The 20,594-nt window shown below is 52.9% G+C and overlaps 1 protein-coding gene across 1 annotated transcript; it reads right to left on the bottom strand.

The window, feature by feature from the left end:
* Window positions 1-418: 418 nt before the first annotated feature.
* Window positions 419-19,731, bottom strand: SEZ6L (seizure related 6 homolog like). Its single transcript, XM_058158800.1, has 19 exons — window positions 19,511-19,731; window positions 14,636-14,817; window positions 12,040-12,657; window positions 11,827-11,940; window positions 11,590-11,723; window positions 10,132-10,321; window positions 8,934-9,119; window positions 8,677-8,842; window positions 7,670-7,836; window positions 5,441-5,635; window positions 5,218-5,356; window positions 3,537-3,733; window positions 3,257-3,451; window positions 2,426-2,617; window positions 2,041-2,235; window positions 1,842-1,874; window positions 1,627-1,741; window positions 1,395-1,497; window positions 419-995 (listed from the first exon to the last, which is right to left on the bottom strand). The coding sequence occupies exons 1-19, from the start codon at window positions 19,729-19,731 to the stop codon at window positions 966-968; spliced, it is 3,372 nt and encodes a 1,123-aa protein (XP_058014783.1). The 3' UTR covers window positions 419-965.
* Between the last annotated feature and the right edge of the window lie 863 nt (window positions 19,732-20,594).

Raw genomic sequence — 20,594 nt, 5'->3', positions numbered from 1 at the left:
GCCAGAGGCCTCTGGAATGAGCTGGATCGCTAGTAGTTCTGCTTGGGTGGGACAACGGCTTGACCCCCCTCCTGTCTCCGTCCGTTCTGATAGCAGAGCTCCGGGAGCTGCCTTTGCCAAAGCCCACAAAGAATGCACCAGTGCAAAAGGGGAAGTTGCCCAGAGGCAGCACATTTATCGGGGCCAGGAGGACTGAAGAGGTTGCAACGGCCAAGGATTTCTTCGGAAGAAGGACCGTGTCCGAGACACACACACACACATACACCCCTCAAAAGGTCTCCTGCCCTTCAACTTCCAGAGCCCCCCACCCCCCACCCTACTCTGCATCTCATCCTGGCTAAGGGGCTGCTGCAATTCATACACTCAAAATAAAAATGCGGAGAGATCTTGGCACGGGTTTCCCTCGACTGGCCTTCCAGGTCTCCCCTGGCAGCCAGCGGCCCCAGAGTCTCTGGGCTGCTGGGTTTTCCCATGATGGCTCCGCTTCCTTGCCCCATTCAGGCAGAGGCAGAAGTGGCACCAGCTGTGCGCAGAGGAGGCCAAGAGAAGAGCTGCCCTGCCAAGAGGCCGGAGCTTTGGCCATGGTGGGCAAGCCAAGTCTCACTCCTTTCGCTGGAAGGAGCCTCAGTTTTCAACCACAGGGTTGCAAAACACGTCCGTAAGACCCAGGAGAAGAACCAAGCGAGGGTGTCCCTTGCGGCTGGCCACACACGAGCGGCTGCGTTGCCGAGTGGGCTCAGCTCCATGCCAGCAAAGCCTGAGCCCAGCACCCACCAGGAGACCGGAGAGACCACCGAGGGAAGGTCCACCAAGACGAGGAGGAAGAAGTGGGCACAGCTGGATGGAAAGCGAAAGGAGAGCAGCAGGGTCAAGCTCTCGGGCAGATTCCCCCACATCTCCCAGTGGGTCCCTTCAGGAGATATTGGGGGGTGGAAGTTGAGGTGGGGTGTGTGTCGGGGGCTGCTTCAGATGGACACCTCATATTCCCGGGTTTCCTGTGGGGGGAGAGAGAGAGAAAGACAAGTCACCGGCCACTGAGGAATCTTCTCAGACTCTTCAAGAATCTTCTTGAAGAGAAGCTCTTGGCTTTAAAAGCCTGAGGAGTTTAAATTCAACACCTGGGCAAGAAAGGCATCTCGACAAATGACTGTGAGGTTGACCTGAAGAAGGGAGCAGTCGGGTGTGTCCAGTGGTGAAATCCAAATTTTTTTACTACCGGTTCTCTGGGCGTGGCTTGGTGGGCATGGCAGGAGAAGGATACTGCAAACTCCCCATTCCCTTCCCACTCTAGGAGAAGGATACTGCAAAATCCCCATTCCCTCCCCACTCCTCGGGGAAGGATACTGCAAAATCTCCATTCCCTCCAGTTTTGCTGAGAAGAGGCATCAACTCACCCCCGTCTCATAAATTGGATTGTCAAACTCCGTCTCCACCGTGATTTGGCTGTATGGATGCGAATACATGAGGGGCAGGCGCAGGCTGGAATAGTAGCGACATCTGAAGGGAAGAGGAAAGCAAAGCCTCCACAGCTCAGCCCAGCTTCCAGAGAGAAAATCCCACCAGAAGCGGGGAGGGGAGAGCATGCATGGTGGCTGTGTGTGCCAACATGAGACCCTCCCTCCCTACCTCGTGATGTAGACGTAGGCGCCCCCCAGCAGCAAGGAAACGACAAGAACAGGGATGAAGATGGCCAGCGCCATGTTGCCTCCCTCCAAGGACGTTTCTGCAGCAGCTTCTGCTACTAAAGAGACAAAAGGCTCAGGCCTCCCTGGCACAGCCTGCCCTTCCCAGGTGCCCAGATCCCCCGGGCAGAAGGGGTGTGTGGACTGGCTGAGACTTACCTTCCAAGGCATGTTCAAAGGTGTCTTGGTTGACTGGAAAAGAGGCAGGGAGTCAAGCGGGGGTGAGGGGGGGGCGGCCTGATGGCTAACTGAGCTTTGGGCTCCTGCCTCTGACCACCCCCAGCAAAATCCCTCCCCTTTCAGCTGCAGGGCTCTTGTTGTCCAGAGGGGGCAGCCCAGGAGAGCCGAGGGGAACTACCTTTGCAGGTGGGGAGCGGCCCGCTCCACCGGGAGGGCTGCCCCAAAATGCACTTGAGGGTCAGTTCCCCGAGCAGCTCGAAGCCTTCGTAGCACATGAAGGTCAGCGACTCGCCCGGCAAGTACAGGCGTTTGTAGAGGATCTGGTACCCGTTTTCGGGCAGACCTGGGTTGTCGCAGGCCAGGGATTCCTCCGCTGCGTGAAGGGAATCGGGGGAGTGGGTTAGCAAGGGGGCTAGCCCAGGGGGGACCTATTCCATGCAAAACCCCAGGACCCACCTCTACCACCACCACAGCTCCTTCTTGCATGCCCGCAAACAAGTGAGTGGGTCCCAGGCAGGAGACACAGGAGAAGCATGCCATCGCCAGACAAGCGCCAGACTTACGCACACAGCGGGGCAGCCTCGAAGTCCAGATGGGGGTGCCTGTTTCCCGACTGTAGCAGGTGAGAAGGGAGCTCCCCTCAAGCACAAAGCCCAGGTTGCAGGTGTACTGGATGGTGGTGCCAACCAGGAGCACCGGGTCCGAAATTAAGCGGGTTGAGTGTTCCACCTCTCCAGGGTCCGTGCAGTACATGACTAGGGCGAAAAGGGGGAGGCCAGGCTGGAGCACCCCGATGGGCTCAGGCAGTGGTGGGTTACCTCCGGTTCAGACCAGTTCTATAGAACCAGTAGCAAAACCGGTGGGGAGACTCCGCCCACTGACCCAAATCTCATCAAAACTCTTCTGGGCACGCACAGAAGAGCGTGTGCATGGGCATGATGCAAACCGGTAGTACAGGTAAGTAGAACCCACCTCTGGCACCTCCCCCTCCCCCCTTCTGCATTGGCCTCAAGGTGCAGCCCTGACCCCCCCCCCATAAAACCAGGGCAAAGCAGCCGCCTCTCCTTTAAAAACGGCTCTTTGCAAACACAGCCCATTGTGTATGTGTGGTGTGTGTGTGTGTGTTTCAGAGTGACTGACTCCCCGTTTATTAGCTTAAAGGCAGCCTGCCCTTTTCTCTCTCTGTTACCCTCTACAGCCTGGGATTGCCAATCCGTTTTCCAGCCGGGCTCCTATGGCTGTAACAGCAGACACCGAGAGAGGAGCCAAGAAAGGACGGCTGAAAAACTGAATTTCCCTGGCTGAAACTCGCAGGAGCCGAGCAGGAAGACGACCAGGGTGTCTTCAGTGCGACTCACAGCCACAGAGGGGATAAAATCTGGGCAAGGCCATACTTTTCTCGCAGAAAGGGGGGTCGCTGCTCCAGATGAGGTCCCACTGGCAGGTGAGGGTGTCGCTGCCCACAATGTCGTAGCCCGGGTCACACTGGTAGGTAATTCTGGCCTCGCGAACCAGCTCGGTGTGAGAAGTGGTCTTCCAGCCGTTCTGGATTTCTGGCAGGTCTGAGCAGGACTCGTTCCGCGAGGCTTCTGCAGCCAGAAAAAGGTCCCAGTGAGAAAATGGGAAGGGTGCCCCAAAAGGTGGGGCACCCCAAGGAAGCCCAGGCTCACCCACCGATGTAGCTCATGGTGAAGCCCTGCCCCTTCCCGAAGATGTGGCCGGCCGGGTCTGAGTGGAACTGGATGGTCAAGTCGGGCGTGGAGGAGTAGAGCTTCTGGGGCCCGCTGCTGCCCAGGAACTGGCCCAGGATGTGGCTGTTGAGGTCATCCCCATCATAGATGGTGAGGATGTCACTCTGGCTCAGGTTGAGGCTGCAGGGAGAGAAGAGGGGAGCGGGAAGGGCCTTGCTGGGTCATCAGGGCCTGAGATCTGTGGGGATCTCCTCTGATTAGCATCCGGAGGAGCCCTGGCTGGAGAGAGAGGGTGGAGGCAGCTGCACCACCACCACCACCCCGTTACCAGGAGAAGCTTCTAAGTAAGATGGCGGCACCCTTTCCTGCTCTTGCCGCCGACAGATAGACTGTTCCTGGATAGGAGGGCTCTCGGATGCTGCAAGCACAATAGCTGCTGGCTGCAGCTATAACCTTGGCCAAACCCATCATCCACAGCCCAGATTGGTGTCCGGAGCGCCGAGTGAGCCAGAAAACTTTTTACTTCCGCTTGCCTCACTTTGGCCTTCTGCTGTCAATTCTACAATGCTTCTGCTGGCCAGCAGAGGGAGCCGCCAGCCCAGCAATGCCAATATTTACTTGAGATTTTTGTGTGTGAGAAATTGTGGGGGGGGGAGGCTTTCTTTAGTCAGCTGGTAACCCCAGGGAGAAACCTGAGGTTGCCAGCTAACTAAAGAAAGCCTCCTTCCCCCCTCCCAATTTCTTTAACTGCATTGGGCTCTTCTGAGCCAAGGAGTGGTTAGGGTTGGGGAGCACAGAGAATAGAATAGAAATAATGGAATAGGAATAGAATAGAATAGAATAAGGAGCCTGCTGGACTGGCCTCGGTTGCTCCTGGTCACTTCTCCTCTTCTTGGACACTCCAAGCTCAGCCGGGGCTGGCAGATTCTGAGCAGCAGCACAGGGATGGGTGTGTGTGTGTGCAAGGGGAGTGTGGGCAGCTCTGCCAAAGCATCTTGGAAAGCAAAACATTTACCATCCCAGGGAGACGGGACAGTGTTGTTTCCTTCTAAAGAGCAGCCTCTTCCCTTCAGCCATGGGTTTTTCCTTCGCTCAGATCCATCTTAATCCAGAGCAGGGGAAAAGATCAGGGGTGCTGCAGTTGCTAGAGAGAAGGAAGCAGTTTTGGCAGACTCCCCCCCCCCCAAAAAAAAACCCTCTGTGCTGCCATAGGTGGGGGGGGAAAGCACGATCCAGGTATCTGTCATTCAAGCTGGATTATCAAGGTTTCTGCAGGGAGGAATTGCAAGTCCCGAGTCAGGCTTTAATTTGCTGCGAGATGTGTGTGCGGTGTGTGTGTGTGTGAAGCAGGAGACAGGAAGAGCTTGTGCTCCAAGGGGCTGCAAATCCAGAGATTGTCTTTTGTGTGATGGGATGCATTTGTGGAAGAGGCAGCCAGATCGGTGGCTGTAGCTTAACAGGCAATGCCAGTCAAGGGAGACCATGGAGCAGACCTGTCTGTGCCCCTCCCCCAACCTTGACCTAACCTCACTTTCACTCTGCAGGCAGACAGCAACCCCCCCCCCACACACACACACACCAGCCTTTTGGAAGTGCAAACTGTCCCTCCCCAATGCTGAGTACTGATGCATGAAATCCTCCCCTCAGCTGGGGGAAATACTCACAGCTGGATGTCCAGGAAGATTCGCTTCTCCTCCCCCACGTGAACCTTCCAGATGCAGTCCTCGCCCTCTGTGTAGGGCTCCGGCCAGTTGGGGGACAGGATGACTCCAGCCGCCGTGGAGAGCTCTCCTCCGCAGGTGGCTGCAAGGTCAAGAGTCAGGACGCCCCAGGGGCCGCAGCCCCCCACTGGAGGCAGAGCCCCGCCCTTGATCTGACATGACCCACCTCTGCACAAGGGCTCCGTGTCATTCCAGTAGGGGTCCCTGAGGTTGATGCACTCAATGACCGCTGGCCCCTGCTCCAGGCTGTGCCCGGGGTCGCAGGTGAACTCCACGATTGCCCCAAGGTTGTAGGTGGCATCGGAGGTGGTAAAGTTGCCATTCTGCAGGTGGGGCTCGTAGCAGTGGCCCTTCTCGAAGGCTGGGGATGGGACACAGAAGGGTAGGGCTGGCAGAGGCAGACACACACACCCCCAGCACCCACTTCTGCAGGCAGGCCTTGCAGCTCCCTAACCAATGGGTCCTTTTGGTGCAAGGAATGGGCCAAGTCCAGCCAGGAAGCAGCCTGAGGCTGGAGGCAATTATTTTGCAGAGGGGTCTGAACCAGCGGTGAAATCCAGCAGGTTCTGACAGGTTCTGGAGAACCAGTAGTGGACATTTTGAGCAGTTTGGAGAACCAGCAAATACCACCTCTGGCTGGTCCCAGAGTGGGGTGGGAATGGAGATTTTGCAGTAGCCTTCCCCCAGGAGTGGGGAAGGAATGGGGATTTTACAGTATCCTTCCCCTGCCACGCCCACCACGCCACACCCACAGAACTGCTAGTAAAAAAATTTGGATTTCCCCACTGATCTGAACTGAAACTAATTTTTGCTGGAAAATTAGAAGGATTCGATGCGTGTTCTGATTCCGTCAGTTGAATTAAACTGTCGATTTTATTCACTGTTCGGGTTCAGCCTTTTTTTTTAAAAGGTCTTTTGTTCATGTGCAGTTTTGACAATTTTATCTTTCGACCCTGATCTTGATCCGGGAAATTGAGCCGACTCGCCCCATTTAGCTCAGGGCTTTTTGCGCTTCCCTTGGCCTGGGGGTGGGGGTGCTCCAGGAGCTCTCCAAGGTGCTGGTTGATGCCAAAGGGTCCTGGCAGGGCACAAGTGGCCATGCCCAGGGCGGGGGGGGGGGGCAGAGGGCTCCTGAGGCAGTCAGGGAAAGAGCAGAGAACCCAGGGAAGTGGACGAGGGCTGCAGGCTGGATTGGGTGGGGAGACGCAGCCGGCAGACCGCGCAAAATCAAATTAGGTTCACCGTGGCAGAATTTTAAGTGGAGAGAAAGATGAAAAAGGAGGAAGGAGCAATAATGATGATGCAGTAAGTAATCATTGGAAGCAATAAAGGCCAGAAAATTAGTGCTCCGTGTTTGAGAGATAAGAGAATGCCTTGGCCTTCATTTCATCGGCAGCAACCCGATTTTTCTCCAGACATTTTTCTCCCGTTTCTAGGGAAGCTCCAAGGCAGCTGCTGGGAGCTGTCAGTGGTCCTCTCTGCTAGATTCCCTTCAGATGATGGGAGGGAGGCAGAGCTGCTCCCCCCCCATGCCAGGCAGAGGGACTGAGAAGGGGAGGGGGCTGATCCAGCCTTCGGAGGAATTTGAAGACCGCCTCACCCACCAGGAGACCTCCAGAGAGGCCAGTCTGGCAAGCATTGCAGAGAGAGTCCGGCTTCCTTGGTACCTTCACCCAATGGGCAGCCTCCAGTTGGGCCTGATCCCCAGCACCAAGGGGGGGGAGGGTTGGCCCCACTGCAAGCAGTCCTCCGGGGCCTTGACCTTCTCCTTTCGGAACAGGGAGGTTTGCATCCAGTGGTGAAATCTACATTTCTTTCCTACCGGTTCAGCGGGCATGGCTTGGTGGTGGGGTCATGTGACTGGGTAGGCGTGGCTATGTGACTGGGGGATCAAAAGACAGAAACTCACTAACAATGTCCTGCTGGAGCAGGGTTGGACTACATGACCCCAGGTCCCTTCCAGCCCTGGATTATCCTCTGAAGCTGTGTCTAGTGCCAGGTTTGTAGTCCTTTCTTCCTCTCCTTTTCCTTCTCTCTCTCTCTCTCTCTCTCTCTCTCTCTAACAAACACCCCACCCTACCCCATTTTTTGCCTAGCAGGCTTCAGTTTTTTTACCTTTTAAAAAATGCTTTTAAAAGTTTTAAAAAAGGCTCTGACGATCATGTGGCTCAGCTGGGCATGGGGGGGGCAGGGATTTTTGCTACGGTTCTCCGAACCACCTGCCGCCATTGCTACCGGATTGGCCGAACTGGGAGCATTTCATCCCTGCTTGCATCCCTGCCCTTGCCTTAATTTGGCACCTTCAGCAGCAAGAGGGAAAAAATCCTCCTGCCCCCCCCCCCAGCTCCCCTCCCCCCAGTCTGACCATTTTGAGGAACAGGGTGAGGCGCATCACCTTCGAATCGAATGTTGAAGGTGGGCTCTCCGTCGGGGTCCTCCGAGGTGAAGTCGACCCGCAAGGCGTTTCCTTCGCTGATCACTCCTTCGAAGGGCACGTTGTTGCCCTGCTGGGAAGCGTAGAGCACAGCTGAGCGGTTCGATTCTCCGCCGTAGACCACAATTCTGGAGCACAAGGACAAGCAAGATCGAGGTCAGGAGGGGTGTGTGCACAAGAGCGAAAGCCCCGGAGGACGGTCCTCGGGGTCACCTCGCTGCCCTTGCGCCCAGTCCAGCTGGGGAGGGAACCCATTTTGCTTTTCACTTCTGAATCTGCTCTACGGTTCCTGGGGTCACATCACGAGAATGTCAAGTACCTCTGGTGGCTCAACAGACTAATGCAGTCTGTTATTAACACAGCTGCTTGCAATTACTGCAAGTTCAAGTCCCACCAGGCCCAAGGTTGACTCAGCCTTCCATCCTTTATAAAGTAGGTAAAATGAGGACCCAGATTGTTGGGGGCAATAAGTTGACTTTGCATATAATATACAAATGGATGAAGACTATTGCTTGACATAGTGTAAGCCGCCCTGAGTCTTCGGAGATAATAATAATTTAAAAAAAAGTATAAGGGGGGCAAAGCCTGCCAAGGCATACCAGGGAAACCGCCATGTTTTCTGGGGTCACAAATAGGTGTTTTACTCAGCATAGCTCATAAAGTTGTTTTATTGTCTGTCCCTCATTTTTATTCTTTATTTTTAGAAAAGCTGCTCCTTTGGACACTGGCACCTGCCACTTCAAATGCAGTGGGCCTGGCAGTGCTGGCAAAGCGTGCTGGGGACCCCAATGCTCCAGATGTGTTTTGGAGAAGGATCCTTATTTCTGGATAGCTGGTGGAAAACAGCACCGGGATTGGATTCGGGAAGCACCCAGCTTAATGTTAGAAATCACAGCAGGTGTTTTGCGTCGCCGCTGTTGCTGCTTCTTAGAGAACATCACCCCAGCCTTTTCTCGCCACCACCTCACCGTTGCTTGTCCCCCAGTGCCAGCTTCTCAAAGTGCAGGTGAAGCTTCTGCCCTTCAGGGGCGCTGACCGTCCACACACAAGCCACGCTGCCCGAGGGGCTCCTCAGAGAGGTTGGTGCCAAGATGCGGCCAATGGTGGCATTGCGCACGGTGCCTCCGCAGGGGGCTGAAAGCAGAGACAAGGAGGGGGGAGGCACAGATGGTCAAGGCGTGGCCTGCCCACCCTCTGGCCACCGCTGCCCACCCATCTTCCATACCTGAGCAGATAGGCTCCGGGGCGCTCCACTGCGGCTTGGAAGCATTGAGGCAGGTCAGGGTCTGGGGCCCCTCCAGCTCGTAGCCCAGATGGCAGTTAAAATGAGCCAGGCCCCCTGAGTGCAGGCCCATGACGGCCACCTCCCCGAAATTGGGCCTCCGTGGGAAGCTGCAGCTCAGCATAAATACTGTTGGGAAAAGTGCGCAGATGACGTTAAAATGACCGGCAGGGGAAGCGTTCGCCAAGCAGCACAGAACGGAGGGATGCCGCCAACCGACTCTCTGGATTCTGGATGATGGGGAGACTTCACAGCCTGCCCTGCCCAGGGGGAGCCGGACCAGAAAGGTTGCATTCAGTCCTCTGACATTGAGCCTAGAAGGGTCCCCCACCCCACCCCACCCCAGAAATTGCACCAGGACTCTTCCACCTGGGCACTGGGATGGCTTCCACCTGGGACGGGATGAACACCCTCCAGGGCTTCCTGGAAAACTTGCCCGCAGCCCCGTCTCCCTTCCCATAGCTCCACATGCTACCTCAGGCCTTGCCCTCTGTGCCACCAGGTGCCACCTGCACTGAAAGGCTTTTAAGCCACTCTGCCCTCTCTGCTTCCCTCCATCTGCAAGCACGAAGGGCGCCCGCTTTCTTTCAGCCTTTTCCCTAAGCACACCTGTGCCTTTTGTGCCAGGAGGAAATGACAGGCAGCAGGTGCATGGAGGTGAATTGCCTGCCTGGGAAACAGGCCAGCGAGAATGATGGGCTGAAGCCCCTCAAATAAGCAAAATTCCTAAGAGAGTTAAAAAGGGGGGTGGTGACTGGGCAAGCCCGACTAATTATATATAATTGTACATTGGATGAATTATTTGATATGAATGTAAAAATAAAACTTTTTTATAAAAAAAAAAAAAATAAGCAAAATTCCTTTGGCTGCAGAGGCCCTAAAATTGGCCTGAGCCAATAGCCCTTATCCAAGCAGGTCATCCCTGTGAAAGGCTCAGCTGAGGGGCAGCCCCATTTCTTCCAGAGAAGGTGGGGCTGTGTCTGGTGGGGCATCTCGGGTCTTCGTTGGACCCCAATGAACCTTGGCAGGAGGTAAAGTCAGCAAACGAGCTCCTGTGTTTGAAAAGGAAGGCCCGCAAGGAAGCTCTGGGCGGGAGGAGGGGAAATTTTGGATGGGGAGGGGGCTGTCCCAACCGGCTTACTTTGATAATGCAGCTGGAAAGTCCCAAGGCCATCCGGGAAGGCTCGGAAGAGGACGGAGATGGTGTTGGTGGGGCTGCGGATGACCTGGCCTTCTACCAGGAGGGTCTGATTGGCCAGCGTGACCAAGTGGCCATCGTCCTCCCCGCGAATGGCCAGCACTTCCCCCTCAGACAGGTTCACGCTCTTCACCTGCACATCAGGAAGAGACCCGTCGGATGAGAGGAATCCAAAATTCCAGAGCTGCCTGACTCAGGGGGGGAAAGGTGGACATAATTATGCCCTGAACTGAGGTGCCTGACCTGTTCAAGTGCCCCGGGGTGGAGCAGACAAACAAAGGTTCTGGGATGGGTGAAATGCTCCCAGTTCAGACTGGAGCGGCTGATCCGGTAGCAATGGCAGTGGGTGGTTTGGAGAACCGGTAGCGAGAATCCCTGCCTGCCCCCTGCCCATGCCCACCCAATTGCCCAGTAGCCCGCTTGCCGTTTCTTTTAAAAAATGCTTTTAAAAGGTAAAAAAAAAGGCTCTGATGATCGCACAGCTCAGCTGTGATCGTCAGAGCCTTTTTTTTACCTCTTAAAAGCATTTTTTTTAACAACGTATTCGGGCCAATAGGTTTTTTAAAAAATGCTTTTAAAAGTAAAAAAAAAAGATTGTGCGCCACAGCTGATCACCCCCCTCCCGCGGTCTGTCCTATTTACCCCATGCCCCCTTTTGGTGTGCACTGCGCATGCTCACACCTCTTATTCGGTGTGTGCTGCGCATGCACAGCCAGCGACCCAGTAGTAAACCAGTTCAGATTTCACCACTGGTCTGGGAGCCAATAGATAAGGTAGGGCTGGAGGGGGTCCCTTTTCTTTTGAATGAGCTCCTTTCCTTCACCTGAAGGATTTTCCTGCTCTGAATAGCAGCTTTGCTCCTCCTGCTCAGGCTAGCATTTGTGTTGCCTGAAATGTCCTGCTTTAGCAGCCCTAGAAATTTAAGCAGCCCCAGCTCTCCAGGCCTGACAGGCAAGCAAAAAAGAACAAAGATGGAGACCCCTCCACATGGCATCAGGAATCTGTTCCGGATGATGAACCACGCAGGTGGAGAGGAAAATGTCCTCGGGAGTCTGCTCATTAGTCTTCGGGTGCCTCATAGGAATGTAACTGGAGAGGTTATTTCCCTTGGAGCAGGCTCGCCCAGCCCTGCTTCCCTCTGGATGTGGCAGAGGACTACAACTCCCAGGAAGAGCAGCAGGGGAGGGATGGAGGGTGTAAGACCCTCTTGGGAGGCTCCAGATTGAGCCGCAATTTCTCAGGGTCCCATTTCAACTGGGTGGGGAGTCAGGGGCCCAGGGAGGCAGCACATGGCCAGGGTGCCTTCCTTAGCCGTAATAGCTAGGTGCATTCAAGAGGGAAGGAAGGCTCACCCAGTTCAGCAGCCCCCTCTCACGCCAGCCCTCCAGCAGCCCTTCCTACCTGCAGCTCCACACCATATCCGGTGTACACTGTCACACGGAAGATGCACTCCAGGAAGTCATTCTGGGGCACCAGCGGAGCCTCGGCTGAGTCGATGTAGCCCTCCGGTTCAGAGAAATTCACGCTGCAGAGACCTGGAAGGGAGGCCAGCCGAAAGTGCTCTCACCTGGCCTCTTGCAGAGTGACTGAGAGCAGCCAGGATCAGCCCCCCACCAGCAGGCCTGGAGGGAGCCTTACTGGGTGCCGGGGAGTCCTGGGCTGAGAGCCCACATCTCGAAGGAGGCGGGCAGACCAAGGAAAAGAGCTCCAGCAAAATGCATTGGAAGGTGCATCCATGACCCCCCACAAACCCTTCCCATGAGCAGAGCGAGTGGAGAAACAAAAGAGCAACCAGAAGGGAGGGGCAGCGATGGGGAGACAGAGGGGTCAGGCAGGGCAGAGATCACTTACTCGGCAGCTGTTTCGGGGGGCTCACGATGGCAGAAGTCACTTCTTGACCCTCTTCCCTGGAGGAAGATCTCCCCTTCACAGCCTCAGCCTCAGCCTCAGCACTCTGGGGGGTACTGTTGGGCAAGATCACGGCTTCCTTTTCAAGGGTCTCAGTCACCCCTGGAGGAGAAGCGCCAGGACCCCCGGTCGCCGCCGGCAGAACTGTGAAAGGAGAGATCTGGAGCGAGGAATGGGTGGTCACGCCGAGGCTACCTTCCCTGCCCTCTCCCACAGGCAGGGTGGGCTTCTCATCCAGAGACCCGGGGAGCCCTTCCCCCAAATCCTCCGAGGGCTGCCGGCTCTCCACAAAGGGCCTGGGGTCGGTGGCCAGCTTCAGCCGCTGGTTCTCCTGCTTCTTCCTGGCAGGAGGGGCTGGTCGTGCGGTGGGCCCCAAGAAGGGCCCCTTTGAGGGCAAAGCCAGCTTGGGAGCCAGAGCATCCAGGGGCTGTTCTGGCATCTGCTTCAGACTCTCTGGGGTGGGGTATCTGGAGGGCCCCGTCTTCCTCCTCAGGAAGGTGCTGTTTGTGAGCTCCTCATGGTGGGAAAATGAGCCGGAGGGCTTCCCGGCAGAGTTTATGCCTGGAGCAGAAAAAGGGAGAAAAGGGGGCATTTTGTCAACTGGGAATAAATCCTCACCAGAAGACTTTGGGGGGGGGTGGAGACACACTGGGCTCCTATGGGCATCTAAGGGGTTCCAGGCAAGGCCGGTTCTGGCACCAGAGCTTTGGCAGAGGGGCCCCACCAGGTCCAGGTGGAAGATTTGAAACAGGTGGTTCTTGCCTCTTGTAAAAAAAACGCAAGGTTATCGGCAAAGAGTCCATGGGCAGTTTCCATGAACCAGCTACCTCATAATTGAGGGAGAGTTGGAGGGGGAGAGCAGTTCAGTTACAGCCATAGGCCGCCAACCCTCCCCCCTTTGCAGAAAGCCAGCGAGGTGTTCCTGATTACAGAGAGCTTAATGAAACCTGTCCACAGCCGTCTGATCACTGCTGTGGGATCCCGGAGATTAATTGCTATGAAATCCTGATTTATCTGGGGACAAGCAGCCCTTGAGGCGAGAGACCGCTGGCTACGGAAAGAAAGAAGAGGAGACGGTGGAGGCACAAGGAGACGTTCGAGCCCGGAGCTGAGCTCACGTGGCTGTTCCCGGGAAGGCTCGGATCCCCGCAACAGCTGCTGCAAAAGGCAGAAACTTCTAGAAAGAACAGTACTAGTTTGATAGCTCAGGAAAGTGAGGCAAGGTGTGCACCCCTCGTCCCCCACCAAACATCACTGGCTAAAGGTAAAATCACAGCTGGCAGTTTGGTCCCGTGGCCCTCACCCAGCTGCAGTGGGGTCCTCAGAAAGGCTTCTGCAGAAAGGCCGGGGCCTGCCACAAGAGGATAGGTGGCATCTTCACCCCTCCCAGCCTTGTCTTTAAGGTCTATCATTTTAACCAAACGCCCCTGGAAAAAGGGAAGACCCCTCTCCGCTTCCCCCCCCCTTCCCTTTATTCTAGCACTGCCTTTCACGCTCAGCAAGGGGCAACCGCTGCCAAGCCTTTCTCTAACTGTCAGCAGGGGGCGCCACCAATTACCTCTGTTGGCAGTGGAAGTAATTACAGCTAAACTGCCACACTTCACCTGCTAAAAATCGGAACCCTCAGAGACTCCTTTGCTAAGTGCATTTAAAAGAGATTAAGGTGGGAGGGGGGCAGAGTTCTCATGATCTTATTTCTGAGAAAGGCGGGGGGGGGAGTATATCTTAACACAAAGAGGTTTCCCCCCTGTGGTGGTAAAAATTCCCTTCCTTGTGTGACCATTTTGAAAAGTGAATGTTACTGTTTAGAATAACAGCCTCTAGAAAGTTGACCAATTTCTCATTAGGGGTGTGGGAGGGAAGCGGGGGGGCTGGAGGAGCCATGAAACAAATTCCGGCTCAAGGAGGCAGAATTGGAAGTGGTCAGGAGCCAGGTTCCCTTTTCGCTGCCTCTGAGTCCAGCAGCCTGTGGAGCTGGCAACAGAGTTGGACAGCAATGAGGCTGAGGAAGAGAATGGGCCAGTCCTGGTGGCTGGGGAAGGCCCGGATGAGGGCTCTGTGTCGGAGGCTGAGGTGGGGCCAGGGCCATCAGGGAGTGAGATGCGCACTCCAGAACCTCCAGAGGCTGACAGAAGTGAGGCAGAGGAACAGAAGGAGCCTGTTCCTAATGCACGCATGAGAAGAGCTGCCGGAAGGCAAGAGCAGCTCAAGCAAAGAGGATGATTCAGGAGTATGGCCAAAGATGATTGGCCCCTCCCATAAGGTTTAAAAGACCAGCAACAGCGTTTGGGCTCTTTGCCAGAAAACAACGTTGATAGCTTTGTCTTGTTGCATTTATTTTTGTATCGGTGTTTTCTGAACTTTTGCCAAGAAAGGCATTTGGCAGTTTGCCTAATTGGACCAAGGTTGGTGACAGGACTGAGGAATTTGTATTGGGAGGAATTTGCTTTAATTTAGTTGAATTACGCTAAGAATGAGTTAATTCTCAGCTGTTCTAATAAAGTTTATTTTTACACTGACTGAGTTTCCTACTACCTACATGGGCCTGGGTCACAATAGTTTAAGCCTTGCAGGGCCAGCTTGGCTTCTAAAGGGAGAGGGGGCAATGCTCCTGCGAGATGGGCAGGGATTCCTAGATCCCTGGGGAGAGGAGGGTGACTTTGCCTGGCTGGGAAGGTAAACGGAGGGGTGCTGGAGGAGCCCCCAACCCCGTTTTGCTGCCTGAAACAACATCCCCCAAGACAAGTGGGTGATTCATGAGTTTGCCCAAACACTTCAATTAGACACGTGGGGGAGGGGATCTTTGCACTCTTTGTTATCCATCCATACACACACACTCAATATTCTTTCCCACTCATCCAAGGCTTCCCGCCAGGTGCCCCCTCCCTTGGGTCAGTGAGTGGATGCCCCTCTGCCTCAAGGTTTCGCCCGGCAGGCAGCCGCGCTGGCCTTCTTGCTTGGCCCTGTGTTATAAATTGGCGCCTTATTTAGGGGCAGGACCAGTGGTGGGATTCAAATTTTTTAACAATCGGTTCTGTGGGCGTGGCTTGGTCATGTGACCAGGTTTGCATGACTACCTGGTCATGTGACCAGGTGGCCATGGCTACATGCATAGGGACTATTCAGAGGACTGAAAAAAGTGATTTCTGACCAGTTCTCACACTTTTGACTGGTCCTTGCATTTACGACCATCCTCACATTTATCTCCATTACAGCATTCTTAACAATTGTGTCACTCATTTCACAACTGCAGTGCTTCTCTTCACCATGGTGACAAGATAGGCCGCAAAACACAAAATGTGAGGACAGTCATAAGTGTGAAGACCAGTCATTGTTATTCAATTATTTCTTCAAAGTGCTCATCATTGCATCCTGGCTGGAAGAACTCTAAGAGGAGAGTTATTTCCTCCCAACAGCAGTGTAAAAAGCATAAAACCACCCTTCCCCTTTAAGAAAGTCAAGCAAAAAAAACCAACACGCTGGAGAAGTTCCAGAGGTGACATTAAGTCTAGGTGTACTGCCAAAAAAGTAATAAGGGTTAACAGAGAGGCAGTTTCTGTAAGCAGGGCAATAAAGATTAGGCTAGAAACACCAGAATGTTGTAATTCCTTATAGGATTAACCCTGTAAAGTGGAAAAAAACAAAAAAAGATTTCTTCTAACAGCTGTTCTCCGAACTGCTTAACTACTTAACAACCGGTTCTAGCGAACTGGTGCGAATCCCACCCCTGGGCAGGACCCCAGCCCTTCAAAGCTGTGTTGCCCAGCAGATGGGCTGGGCTCAGCCGCCCCCAATTCCAAGCCAGCCTCTGGGTCCCATCCACCCTGTCTCTATAGGGAGCCAGCAGGAGGACTCCCAGGAACCCAGCCAGAGGCCCCTTTTCCTCCAGCCTCTCCTGCGCAGGCTGCCCTCAACCACAGAGGCTCCGTCTCCCCCACCCCCCAGCTAATAGCTCATGATGGCTCATCCTCCAGGAATCGATCAAGTGCTGACTTTACTCGCCTGGATATGCAAGAAGCGTGCACGGAATAGTTGGGAAGCCTGGCCCAGTGACAAAGCAAGGCAGACAAGGTGAAGGCAAAGGTCAGAATGATCATCATCGGCTAGCCGGCAAGAGACGTGTCGGTCCCCCAGGCAAGCCAAGGGAGCAAGTGGAAACCCACTCACCCCACACTTGCTGGTCGAGCCTCCCTCCCTCGCCTTTCCTTCCCCCTGGCTTCACTGATAAAATGCTGTGTGTTTCTCTTGCCAGGGATAATTAAGCTAGCCTTGCAGGGTCTAATCTTGGCTCTGCCTTCCAGCCGCTAATAGATCTTCTGTTCCAGCTTATCTCTGGAAAACAATGCCATAGATCACTCCTGTCTCCTTTGGAGGGAGGAGGGGGGGAGAACCCAGTGGGGGCCAAGGCTGGTCTCTGGATCACAGTGTAGTTCAGAATCTGACTTCCTAAGAACCTTCCAGCCTGCCCAGAAGGCCATGGGGGAAGAAGGAGAAAGAGGCCTCTCCGGTGTTAGAAGAGAAGAGAAACATCGCAATTTGGCAACAAAAGCTTCCATTGAATCAGCCCTTCAGCTCAATTTAGGACAAAGGCAATGACAACAGAATTCGGGATCAGAATTTGCTGGCTCTGGGCCTGACCCTCCGCCGGCTGCAGGGAGGGCTGACCAGGCACACTCAGGGGCAGAGGTGTCCTTCACATCCTGCTTGTCTACATTTGACCATTCCTGGTCAGAAAATCAATGGCAAGACTTGTAACTGGATCCCCCATATAAGGATTTTGTTCTCAGGTTTGATTGCATCCTAGTTGTACTGCTAGCTTAACATGCGTGGTTCGTTTCTTTTTTTTTCTCTTTCTTTTTAAATAAACTCTGCTGCCGTCTTCTTAATGAACTCTCCTGCATCTTTACAGAACTGGACGCTGTGTCTTAAGAGTCGTGATCTGAATTCGTCTCTCTCTGAGCCACTGGCCAAGACCCAGGGGGCCACCCTGCCTGCACCCCACAGAGGGCAGAGGGGCCAACTTCAAAGAGCTGCTTCCTTGCCTTGAAATGGGGGGGGAGACTCCCAAGAGCGTTCCTATTCCAGGTTCCCTTCACGCAACAGGCTGCTGCGCTTTGAAAGTGGGCGGCTATTACACAGTCCTTCTGCTGCATTTTTCCCAAAAGAGAATGAAATATGATGGCAATTTGGAAACCGAAAGACTCAGAGATCCTGACTGATCAGCCTTTCTTTCCTGCTTTGCGCTGAGAGGGGCTTAAAGCCACTTCTGCAAGAGAGTTTTCTAGGTCAGCCCATCCGCGTTGCCTTGTGCAGGAACCTTCCTGTCTCGGCTCTCTTGGTTAGATTAATTAACTGGATAATGGTAACAGCAATGGAGGGGAGGCACAGCATTGTCCCACAGCCCTCTTTTTTTTAAAAAAATAAAGTTTTTTATTTATAAGCAAACAAACGTTTAGTACATCAGTCATTTCTTCCATGTGACATCTTGGTGTTTTCTTCCTGGCTTTCCAATTTAATCTGTTACATTAATTACTCAATATTCTAGTTACACCATTTTCTTACAATTTTACCCAATGGTAAAATTGATCCCATATCTTAAAGTATTCTGAATCCTCTCTTTCTTTGATCATCAATCTATTCATTTCTGCACAATCTAAAAAAATTTTTTTTTGATAACTTCTCCTTCCAGAGGTATTTTCTCTGTTTTCCAATTTTGTGCAAAAACAATTCTTGCTGCTGTTGTTACATGTATAATCAAGTAAACATTTTCTTTACTAATTTTCTCTGGGATGAGAAAATTTCCTTCTTGATGAGTAAAAACTGCCAGTGAACTCAGACTTCAAGGGACCCTCCACAACTCCACCCCACCCCACGCCACCCCCGTTTTTAAAGGGCTCAGGACATTACTTGCATCTTTTCAATGCACTTCAGAGTGGACGCTCTTCTTCAGTGGGTGTGGGAGGGGCTGATATCTTGGGCGACAACATTGCAAGATCCAGGTTCTAATTCAGCTCAGTCAAGCTGAAGCTTAGTTGTTGTTGACTGCTTTGGTTAAAGAGAAGACTCTGTCTAGCTTCTTTTCTGCTTGGAAAGAAATGAAATTTTAACTTGGGTTTTGCGGATTAGACTTGTTTAGGACGATAGAAGTATTGTTTGTTGCGGTTTAGTCTGGTTCGTTGATTTTTATGCTTTTATTAAATTTGCTAATGTTTTTAGGAAAAAGAACCCCCCTTTTTGGGCCCATGGTCGTGTCCAAATCTCAAATTTACAAGGGTTGTAACACTGCAACAGGAAGAGAAAATATTAGGTCAAAGGTCAAATATTAGAAAAATGATTGATTTGAAACTAAAGGGTTTAATTTGGAGGAAGTAATGAGAGAAGGGGAAAAAGGGAAAAAAGAAATTGATTAATGATTAGAGTTTAGGGCGAAGGGTAAGACTACTTTGATAACAGAAATAAAGAAAAGAAAATAAGAATTAGAGAGAAAGAATATGATGGCAAAAAGTGAAACAAATAAAGAGTGTTGGAAGATAACTAAAAGCTGTATAAATTTGGAACTTGGCCAATACTCTGTTCAGAAAAAATGCATTGTATGTTTGTGTGTAGAAAAAAAAAAAAGGAAGGGGAAAGAACACAGGACCCTGATCTGAGTTCTTAATAAATGTAAATAAATGACATAAATGTGTTTGAAGGTTTAAAAAAAAGCCTTATTGCGTATGAATTGTTTTTATTCAGCTGCTAAGACGCCCGAGGAGGCTCCCACTCAATAAGCTCATCCCACTTATTACAACAGCTGAAACTGTTTTCCTGAAACCATCCAGACTCCTAATTTCAGGAAAATCTCACCGTTTAACCCTTTGCAAAATATATTTGTTGCTTTCTATTTTTTTTATTATGATCAAACAAAATCCTCTAACCACTTTGACAGGTTTGCGGGCAAGAAACCAGCAAAGCAAATCCTTGCAGGACAACCCGGCAACCCCTTTTATAGCAGGGACCGAATTAAAACTGGCACGTCCGTAAAGCTAAAACTGCCCCCTTGGCTTGTAGGATTTGGAAGCCTTTGCTTTGCGTTGTCAGCTGCTGTTTGCTGCCCCCTTTCTTGGCTGTAATCCAAAGAAAACATGGTTGAAGTGGCTGGAGTTCAAAACTGCCTTGCAAAGTGTGTGTGTGTGTGTGTGTGTGTGTGTGTGTGTGTGTCTGTGTCTGTGTCTGTGTCTGTGTGTGTGTCTGTGTCACTGCCCCTTCTAAACCTAACCCAATGGTTTTCTACGAATCACAACCTGGGCTTTCCCTACCAAAATACAATACTGCCCCATCTATCCTGCCCCATTGCACCTTTCCTAGGGGACACGTTCTCTTGGCTTCTCTTTGGCAGCTACCTTTCCCTCCCTACCCTCTCCCCAATCCCTACTTTGCCAGTCTTCGCTGCACCAATGTGCCCTGCAAAATGCTGCCCCCAGCTCCTCCAGGAGGGATCTGAAGAGATGAATGGATCTGAACAAATTCTTCTCGGTTTTGCTTCTCAGGACACTGGTGGGTCCTGAAGTGGAGGGGCCCGTGCAGGGGCCTCCCTTCAGCCGAGGGGGCAGGCATCTTCGGGGCAAAAGCTTTGGGGATGCCGGCAACCGACATTCCACAGGGCAGGACATGGCCTTCGGGTGGAAGGAAGAGGCAGCTGGACTATGCCGTCCCTTTCCAGGCAACCCCACCCGCCCAGCCCCTCTTCCTGGCCTTCCACGGCTGCCGCCCTGAAGGAGGCTGCTGCCCCGAGGGTCAGGGAAACGGCTTAGTCAGGGTCACCCACCCTGGGGTTTCAGTGCCCAGAAAGACTTGGCCACTACTTCAAAGTGGGCGCAAATGGAGATGCCCACCTTGCCCAGATCAGCCCGCCGACCTGTCACTCCAATGCCTGTAATACAGGGCCCCACCTGTCTTCACCCGTCGCACCCACGTTCACACAACCGCTATAAGAATGGTAATGAGATGCCAACCGGCCGCCCTATTAGGAGGAAGCACTACTCTGTCTAAGATTGCCCACATATAACAACCCAGTGCCAAATGCCAGGGGCACTGCCTGCGGACCCCTGTGGCTCACTGCTGTAGCTTGGCTATTTCCACCATTGAAATAGAAAATCCCTGCATGCTGAAATAAAGGACCATGTGGGTGGGGGGCGGGAGGAAATGGAAATATCTGAAGATGCCCATTTGTCAAAAATCATCATTTTTTAACAAGTGGGGCAGATTTGACTCCTCCAAGGTAGCCCCATTTCCAAAAGAAAAGAATTCTGCAAACCAAGCCCATCAAATCTTGGATGGATGCCCACCCACTCTTCCAGGCACTTCAATGTTCTCTCCCTCACAATCTCTTCACTGGGGCTTTAAAGCAGAATGAGAGGCCTACAAAGTAATTTCTGAAAGTTAAAACAATGGAGATGGTTTTCCTTTTTCTCCTCTGGAGGAAGGCAGCCGGCGGCCCCTCAATTCCCCCCAGGAGA

This window comes from Ahaetulla prasina, chromosome 15 (assembly GCF_028640845.1).
Source record: "Ahaetulla prasina isolate Xishuangbanna chromosome 15, ASM2864084v1, whole genome shotgun sequence".
NCBI lineage: Eukaryota > Metazoa > Chordata > Lepidosauria > Squamata > Colubridae > Ahaetulla > Ahaetulla prasina.
Note: the sequence above shows the minus strand (reverse complement) of the source record. Positions and strands in the feature narration are given on the sequence as shown.

Bases quoted from the DNA above. Each gene is read 5' to 3' on its own strand.
- SEZ6L (XM_058158800.1), bottom strand. From the start codon at position 19,731: ATGTCGGTTGCCGGCATCCCCAAAGCTTTTGCCCCGAAGATGCCTGCC. The intron at 12,658-14,635 runs GTAGGTAGTAGG...TTTCTGCTCCAG, and splicing joins CTATTGTGACCCAGGCCCAT to GCATAAACTCTGCCGGGAAG. The intron at 3,734-5,217 runs GTGAGTATTTCC...CTCTCCCTGCAG, and splicing joins ATCTTCCTGGACATCCAGCT to CCTCAACCTGAGCCAGAGTG.